This window comes from Lolium rigidum, chromosome 6, assembly GCF_022539505.1.
Source record: "Lolium rigidum isolate FL_2022 chromosome 6, APGP_CSIRO_Lrig_0.1, whole genome shotgun sequence".
Taxonomy (NCBI): domain Eukaryota; kingdom Viridiplantae; phylum Streptophyta; class Magnoliopsida; order Poales; family Poaceae; genus Lolium; species Lolium rigidum.
In genome coordinates, this window is record NC_061513.1 from 84,687,722 (window position 1) to 84,697,130 (window position 9,409).

The following is a 9,409-nucleotide window of genomic DNA, read 5'->3' on the forward strand; positions in this document are numbered from 1 at the left end:
CCATCCTAATATGAAAACACCAACTTCAAAATCTAACACCTCAAAAAATAAAATGTTCACAATTAACAACATACCACCACTTTGTCCGACTAAAGGTACACAAATCCATGAAAAGCTATGTCTATCACTCAGCCGATTCAAATCATGCATGCTTAAAACTTAGTTTTTGCAAACCAAGAAATTGCAGCTTATAAATTGTAATCATTAATTGCATTCCCCAAGATTTCTAGATTCCAAAATAATCCAGCAATGTACATAATCAACTAAACAATTTAATATTAGTATAAATGTTTCTACATCTATCTCTTCCCTTGGGAAAACCTCTCCTCCAGCTCTACCACTAACACTTCCCTTATTGAAAATAGTACATATTTGTCCACACACCCTCTACTTTTATTGAAATGGAGCCTACTCTAATCTTGTATAGCTTGAACAATTATTCTACAAGTTAAGGCCTAGTTTGGCAACAAAGTATTTCCAAAACTGAAGTATTACAAAACCATAGAATTTATGCATCCCTTGGCATACTTTAGTTTCAGAAAAAGAGGTCTAGAGTTGTTTTTTCAATACTTTAAAAATATCACGTTTTGAGGCCTAATGAAGTATTAATTTTTAGTCACGGCCAAACACATCAAAGTATTTGAAACTAGGGTATTTTAAGACACTGTATTATTATTGAAATACTTCAAAAATACTTTGCTACCAAACATAGCATAAATGTCTTACATTTGACATCTTTGCAAAAAAAAAAGGTCTCGATGTTAAAAAAAATGGAGCTACACCTACACTACACCATCTCAAGTTGTCAACCCTACATCAAAGGTAATAAACTGGTTGCTCACTTGATGAATCACGAGTTCAGCCCTCTTCTTCCTTGGCCCCTTCTTCGCTGGCCCTCGCGCGATCGTAAAATCCAGCCAGGCCACACGCGGAGTACTAAAACGCAACACAAATGCATTCCTGACCCTGAGAGCTAGACAGACCCTCCCCTTCCTCTCCCTGCCGCAGTTCCACCCTCTCCTCCCTCTCCACGAAACCACCAGCCGCTACCCCCAACGCCCAGGGAAAGCCGCCGCGCGCGCGAGGACCAGGCCGGAGGACGGAATGGCCGCCCAGAAGCGCCCGCTCCCGCCGCCCGCCTCCGACGACGATTCGCACGGCCACGTCGCAGTCCGCCGCGCCGCCACCAGCCGCGGCGGGGGCGGGGCCTCGCATGGGTCGTCTTCAGACGGCGAGCCCGCTGCGCGTCGGTCGAGGGCGGCGACGCGGGAGACGCACTACCTCGGTGAGATGAACGGCGCCGACATCTCTGTTGCCATGGCCCTGTAGGTATCTCTAAGAGGTCTCATCATCCGTGCTTGATTGGTTGCGCAGATCCCGACGCGGAGGGTCGGCGCCGTGGACATGGAAGCGGCAAGGAAAGCGAGTCGTCTATGAGCGCCGGCGACGAGGACGAGTAAGCCTTCCCTGCCCCTGCCCTGCCCCCTGCTCTTTCTCCTCTGCTGGGTCGTCTAGCCGTACCCGTCAAGGCGATCCGATCTCGTCGCCGCTTCCTGTCTCGTGCAATCTTGCACTAGCCTATAGCTCCGTTATGGTGCTGCTCTGAATCAGACGATATACATGGCCTAGCTCTGGTGATCTCAGGACTCGGGGTCTCAGGGATAGTGGTGGTACACAAGTATACAACCGCGATGCTCGACGATTGCATCGTCCCAATTGTCTGTGTCTTAGTCCATGTGGTCTTTGATAGAGCTAGAGTTATCCTCACGAGATTCTGGCCCTACTATACGTATGAGGTGTCACCGACTGTCGCGGATTATGTTGGTGTGCATGCTTTCGCCATTATGCCAAGAGGCAAGAACACTGTCGCTCCCTGACCACTGTTGTTGTTATGAGGCTGTCATAGCGTATCCGCTGGTTTCTCATCTCCTGGGTTTGTTGGCCTTCCAGGATCCCTTAATAATTAATTAAAGCAGGCATGGAGCTGCTGAATGCAAGATTAGCTTGGTGTTTCCTAGAGTCACTCGTACTTTCTTCTTCTGAACTTCCCAAGCTAGTTCATGCCTTCCGTGGAATAGTTTTTAAAATATGGATTCTTGCTATGAATCCAGATTTTATTTTCTTTGTCATGAATTATAGTTTCATGTTCTGATTCTAGAAAAAAAACAAGGCTGTAACCTGTAATAGGGTTGTAAGATACGAATCAGGCTATATGACAATTTGCAACTTCAAAAAACTAATGGCATATTGTCGACATTACTTGTCACACATTATGTCACTGCTCACTAGCTTAATGATCCGACGAGTTGCAACTTGCAATGCGAAACTTGGTTGAAGGTCCAGATCAGTTCACCACTGGAAAGTTCTGAAGTAGAATCAACTCAAGCGCAATGCCTTCTGGCTAATGTCAAATGACCTAAACGGCTACACGTGTTTCTTCCATCCCAGTAGCGCTGCATCTTTCTTCCCTCTGTTTGGAAGGAAAATATTTTGTGCCTCCAGAGGTATTTTTCTTGAAGATCATTTTTCGATAGGAAGTGTTCACTTCCATCTTCAGCGCAGATTTAGACCTCCACTGACTAGTGTCTGCTCTGGCTGTAGCTAACTGTGACTGTGAGAAGATGTTCTATTTTTCAGTATCGATTACCACCCTCTAGTTCTAGGTTCCTGGGTCTGAAAAACTCGAAAGCATGAGCTTAACAAACTAGAGTTTCCCTATTCTACAGCTAGCAAACTTTGTTGCTCTGCTGGACCCCTCTAGAATGCGTTCCGTCTATCGAGCTGAAGGACAGAGATCAGTCCGTCAAGGGTTCTTCAATGTTGAGCTCGATTGATTTCCGCCGGCCGGCAGAGAGGTCTGGGGGCGTCATCAGAGCATCTCCACCGACGGCTCCCAAATAGGCGCAGGCAGGGCGCCGGCACTGCCGTATGGAGATCACCGGGAGAGCATCCTTTGTTTGGGGATGCTGCTCGCACACCGGCGCCCTCATACGCCAGCCCCGATAAAATTTGGAACTTGGAATGACATTTAAAACCGAAATTCATATGAAATTCATACGAAATTTATACAAAAATTACTCGAATTTAAATCTAAATAAAACTTAAACCTAACCCTAATCTGCTGGCGTCAGTTGGGACGCGCGACGGACCTGCCTCGTCGTCGTTCTTCTCCTTTGCCGCCTGCGTCCGTGCCCACCTCTCAGCCCTTGCTTCGTGCATCTGGTGGTAGAGCATGGTGACCGGTGTCGCGGAGAGGTCCAGGGGCGTCGTCACGCATATTACCGATTTGCGCCGGCGGCAGACGGGGCCGGTTGAACAAAATCGGCGACCCAGTAAACATGGTGCCTCTCTTCATGAAGCATCTTCTTCTCGCTGCGTCTCAAAACGGCAGCACATGCTTGCTTTCAGTCTTCTGCTCTTCTTTACGCGTGTTCCTTGATCGAACAATATACCAAATCGAGCGGCATGCTGCGAGGCCAGAAGCACGGCAGACGAGGCGAGGCGGCGGCCTGCATGTCCGTGGCATCGCTCGCTGCCTTCCTGCCTCTCACCTGGTCTCTCGCGCGATTCCAAAGCCATAGACCAGCACCAGTCCCCACACGCAGGCAGAAGATATACACGACCGACCGAGCAACAACACAAAACACACATCGGGTTCCTTATTTATTTTCCGGAAGCTCTCCTCTCTCTTTCTCCGCCCCCCTGCCCCCTGCGTGCCTTCCATCCAGGCTGCCGCACCCACCTGGCCGTCTCTTCCAGTTGTCCTCCCCGTCGACCGCCGCATCCCCTCTGCTCCTCCCCTCTCCCGGACGTCTCGAGGGCCCGCCTCGCCGGAATCCCAGGGCAGAATGCCCGCGCAGAAGCGCCAGCGCCCTTCGCCGTCGTCCAAACCACCCGACCACGTGGAGGCCAACGGGACGGATGCTTCCACAGCCGGCGGCGCCCGGGGCGAGGGAGGAGGAAGCCAACCGGTGCCGGGCGGAGGCGCCGCCAATCGGGCGACCGACCCGCAGTCGCAGCGCGTAGGCGGTGAGCTTAGCCCGCATCGACACCTCTCGTATCTCGCAATCACGTCGTGCTCTGCATGTTTCGGTGTGAATATTGGCTAAGAAGCATGTGTGTCCTACTATTTCATATGGATTTGGCAGATTCGGGAAGCGCGGAGCGCGGCGGCGGCGGCGCGTACAGCCACAGCGAGTCGTCGGCGTCGCAGAGCGACGGCGACATGGATGAGTGAGTCTTCCTCCCTCCCTCCCCTGAGGTCTCTGGTCTCTCCCGGCCTTCGGGTATCGTGGATCCCGTGTGGCTGTCTATGCGATTTGTCGTTTGGCCTGCTCGCGCTGCCATGCTCCGTGTCCTCGACTCCTACCCCGCTTCCTCCGTGTTCTAGACTCATATCCCGCTTCCTCCGTTTCCTCGTGTCCTATTCCTATTCCACCCACCCACGCCGGTGAATCTGCGAGGTGTCTGCCGGAACCTGCTAGCTGCTAGACTATCGGGGCAGCGATTGTGGTTGCTTGCTTCGTTCGTGTGATCGATCAGGACGCATCGCATCTATGCAACCGCATGTTCATCAACCAACAGCCTTACATCCTCGTTCCTGCGAACTATGCATACGATCTCTTTGATGCTGTATGCATTGCTTCCATCATATTGCACGCCATGCCATGGCCGTGACGAAGATTCCTGGGAATAATATTCAGTCCCACTCCCAGCTGTGCAAGCTACCTGTTTGTGCCACATTCTCATGCTGGACTGGAGTCCCCACTTTGCATCTGAAGTCTGAGCTGCTCTGTTTGTCTCGTCGTTTCTGCTCTACGTTACAAGAGTTTGCCATTCCGTTGCTGTCTTTTGGCGGCTGTGTGTTGATAATTTTTCGTAGCCTGTAACCAGCTTCTATTTGAAACTCTTCGTTAGATGATTTTCGTTGATGTTACCTTACTACTTCAGTTAGCTGTTCTAACGTCGTTCTTTTTCTTTTGACCTGAATCTAACGTTGTTTGCTATAGCACTTTTAGGTGTTCTAACTCTGCTTTTGGATACAGAACTTTTTTTTTCCTTTTGATTCTTCCTACTAGTTTAACACACGTAGCACTCTGTTACAAATGCACATCACGCTCTTCAACCAGCAGTCTTATTGAAAATGCAAATGCTATGGAAATTTTATATGGTCCATTGTTAGGGATCATAGTTGGTCTGAAGAGTTATAATGTGTTCAGTTTGTAGTTAGCTATGTTGTCCTACAGGTTACAAGTTATTTTTTTTGTGTTCAGTTTGTAGTTAGCTATGTTTTCAAGCTAATTAATGCTACTACTGTACTTTAATTGAACTGTTCCAGCCTCAGCCAAAAAAAAAAAAACATTGACCTGTTTGATCAAACCTAAGATCATTCAGGTTGATAGATTCCGAAGGATTTAATTCCTCACACAACTTCAAGCTTACATGAACTATTTTCTCTACAGGTTTATACTAGTGAAATTGGCTGAAATCCGGAAGGAAGTCCAGTGCCCTATTTGTTTAGGTATGTATACCTGTTGTTATTTTGCTTAGGGATTTGGATTCTATATTGCTATTCAGAATGCTTACATGAAAGCTCCTGAACATGCTAATGCGCGTTCCCTTTACGTCTACATATATGTATCTTAACATCAATTATCAATACATAATTTAACCTATCATATTCAGTAGCTTGCTTGTTTCATGTGTGTCCCACTGTATATACTACCTCCATCTCAAGGCTTAAGTCTTTTTTTTTTAATTCAAACCAAGTAAAGTTTGACCAAACTTTTAGAAGAATTTATCGACAAATATGTTATTTTGTAGATACCATATGAAAATATATTTCATTATTATCTAATGATATTGATTTTGCATTTTGCATGTTAAAATGTTTGATAAAAAATTGGTCAAACTTGACAAGTTTGACTTTCTAAAAATAATATAAGCCTTAAGCTTTGGGATGGAGGTAGTATTATTTTTCCCTCTAATAATTGTTGACATTGAGATCATCAGTTTAGGTTGATAGCTTCTAGGCGTCAGTTAGTTGTCTAATCTGTTTTGCCTTGCATAAAACTGTTAGATGCATCTCACGTAGATAAATGAACCAAAGCACTGGGTGCACTGTTTGATGCACCCCCCAATCATTCAGTTGAATGTCTTTTAAGTACCTAACTAAAGTTATTCTATACTGGCCTTTTGCAAGTTTAAGGGTAGTTGCACAAGATTTCTTCCGCATGGTGTAAGTAATACATACCATAGCTAAATTGAAGCCACAGTCTACATCATAATGATTTTCCAGTTTTGCTTCATTCCTCAGAGAAGACATTGAATTGTCAATACTAGCTAACTGTTCAGGAGATATTAATCCTGCATCTATCTTCAGTATGATTGTATGATTTTTCTGGTACCATGCGTAAGTGTTTTCCATGATTTGTACTGAATGTAAATCCTACTGTTCGAATTAATGGGTGCCACTTTCTCATTCTGATGCTTCATATATCCTGTGGTGTGCCTCTTCTAGTTCGGAGTTTGGCCATCTCTCATTTGTCTAGTATATAGTATACAGTTTACCTTCCTCTGTTACATCTTATGGTATAACTTCCTACCTGGGTACAAATCTGTGGTACAGTTGACGTCCTTTTCATTTTAAGAAGTTCATAATCGTCCTTTTCGATGGGAGTTAAATACAAACTTCATGTGTTGGATAAAAACTATATATAAATTTAAGTGAAGATATGGTAGTCACTTGCTACACCTACTATAGCTCGCAATTATGAAGTTTCAGATGTATTGTTGTTCTACATCAACAACAACAACAACAACAACAACCAAGCCTTTCAGTCCCAAACAAGTTGGGGTAGGCTAGAGTTGAAACCCATTGTTGTTCTACATGTGGTCATTTTTTGTCTGATGAAGATATGAAAAATCAAAATATTTGCCCTTCAATTTACAGGCATTATCCGAAAGACAAGAACGGTTATGGAATGTTTGCACCGATTCTGCAGGGATTGCATTGATAAATCTATGCGGCTCGGGTATGATGTCAAAAAAAATGTCTACATGCTTGCCGTGTTATTAATTTTCACAATGGGAAATTCACAGGCTAATTCAGTTTTGTAAATCATGAAACAAAGCATTGCTTATTTGACAGTGGAAACTGGTTTTGCAGAAATAATGAGTGCCCGGCATGCCGCACTCATTGTGCAAGCAGGCGTTCTTTAAGGGACGATCCTAATTATGATGCACTGATTGCAACCTTGTACCCCGATATTGACAAGTATGAGGAAGAGGTGATGTCTATGTTACACTCTCGGCATTTAGGTTATCTTAGTTAGCCCCATTTAGCTTTTCTCGCAGTGCTTCTCATATAATTGAGGCTTCAGGAATTTGCTTTCGGTGAAGAGGAAAAGACTCGGAATAAGAAGGTAATTTTATCTTCTTGGTAATAAGTAGTGTTCAATGAAAATACTAATGCAAAGTTTAGGTTCCTCATCAATATCATTTTTTCATGAAAGATTCAAGCAACCATTGAGGAAACGATTCGAAAACAGTCAGAGGCCATGGGTAAGAAATGTTCCACAGCAAAAGCCACTGCCACTGCTTTTGCAAGGAAGTACAGAAGAAATATGCGAACACGTGGGAGAGGTAGAACTGTTGCTCGTGATATTGTCCTTACTGTCTCCGATAATGAGGATAGAGAAGAAGTAAATGCTAATGATGCCAGCAAAGAGTCGTCTTCTGCTGATAACCACTCTCCAGATTTAAAGCAGAAAAGAGGTAGAAAGAGGCCTCCACCACTACCTTCTCCTGATAGAACCATTGCCAGTAGTGACCATGGATCTGAGGAGAATGATGAACCAGTATCTGTTAAAGAAAATTTCACGAGCTCTCCATTGCGGGGGGAGATGCTTGCATGGGGAAAAAATGGCACACGAAGCCAAATTCGACATGGCAATGTTGGTGGCTTAAATTGCAGACTGGGAAAGGGCGGACGTGTTGCGAAGTTGGTGGAGCACCTCCGTACAACTGATGAAATGGATAAAGAGGTACTGAATATATGTATCTTCTCTTGTTCCAGTAGTTTTGCCAGATAATATAGATCTGCATGAACTAGCCGAACTTGACTCGAATGTATACAAGGAGCTTGTGCTACATGGGCTGTAGTTCTAATTGTTTTATTCAGACTTGAGGTTTTTCATACTATTTCCTTGCAGTTCAATTTGTATCTTGTTCTCCTTCCTCTTGATGGAAAAGCAACACCTGAATTGGAAAAGCCCTACCTAAGTTGTCGACCAACTGTATCAATTCGACATCTCGTACAGGTGATTGCTTGCCTCTCTAAATTTACCTTTTTGGAAAATTGTAGTTTATGCGGTTGAAATCAAATAACCAATTTTTTTATTTCTAGCTAATTGCTCTCCAGTTGTCTCGGCAAGTTGAAGAACTTGAGATCTATATGAGGATGGACCTCCACAATAGAGGTGTTGCAACAGACTCAAGTTCTGCTGAGACAAATCCGCGGCTATTTGATGCCTTGGAAAGATTGAGGGGAGATAAGCTTCTTTCTGATCTTCGCCTGTCATTTGCCTCTGGTCGCAACGATGTGGTAAGAACCAACCATGAACCAAATTTAGCACTCATATATGGTTGCTCGTTGCTGTGCTATCTGATAATATTTACTTTTCTTTTTAACTTCAATTGCCACTTGGCAGGAATTGTTATATGCTTTGAAAACTCGAGACTAGATCACTTTTGTGGCGGCACTTTTCATCATCATCAATTTGTTGGGTCACTGCTGGTATTATGTTGGGTCTGCTTCTGGATAAGGGCTGTCTGTGAAAAGCACTGGATGTGCAAAATGGTAGATCCTTTTTTTTCCTACGAGTTCTTGTTTAGATTGGTGTACTTTCTTTGTAATATATAGCTAGATTTTCATGGTGTTAGTACCGTTGGGTCAATAATATCAGTGATAGTTTTAAATTAGTAAATTATAAGCGGTCTCCTATTGGTTAATCATTGAGACGTGTTCATTTATACCAGCTCATGGGATCATAGAAATTGGAAGCTAATATTGATACAGAAAGCATTCGTTGTTTTGTCGTTCATGCTCTCATTCTACATATATCGGCGAACACTAATCTAGTAAACTTTATGGTTTGTTCTGATTGACAAACTTGTGGAGTTTGCAGTATGAGTTACATCGTCATATACACTATGATAAACTAGCTCCCTGGTCGCCATTTTGCCTTCAATTAGGGTTTTGTAACTGCTCCAGCCAGCATCTTTCGGCAACAAGGCCCCTGCACCTCATTGGCATCGTGTTCACCTTGGCCTAATTAGCTACTACCTCTTATATTATGAAACAGAGTGATAGCGCTAAGTATTTAAGTTGTTTAATATATTTTTTTAT

At 44.4% G+C, this 9,409-nt stretch overlaps 1 protein-coding gene across 1 annotated transcript; it reads left to right on the forward strand.

Annotated features, from left to right (window-relative positions):
- The first annotated feature begins 1,392 nt into the window (after nucleotides 1-1,392).
- LOC124662048 (putative E3 ubiquitin-protein ligase RING1a) lies at nucleotides 1,393-9,082 on the forward strand. The gene is made up of 9 exons (XM_047199934.1): nucleotides 1,393-1,456; nucleotides 5,463-5,521; nucleotides 6,953-7,034; nucleotides 7,169-7,289; nucleotides 7,383-7,424; nucleotides 7,515-8,045; nucleotides 8,214-8,321; nucleotides 8,408-8,605; nucleotides 8,712-9,082. The coding sequence occupies exons 1-9, from the start codon at nucleotides 1,434-1,436 to the stop codon at nucleotides 8,742-8,744; spliced, it is 1,197 nt and encodes a 398-aa protein (XP_047055890.1). The 5' UTR covers nucleotides 1,393-1,433; the 3' UTR covers nucleotides 8,745-9,082.
- Nucleotides 9,083-9,409: the final 327 nt, after the last annotated feature.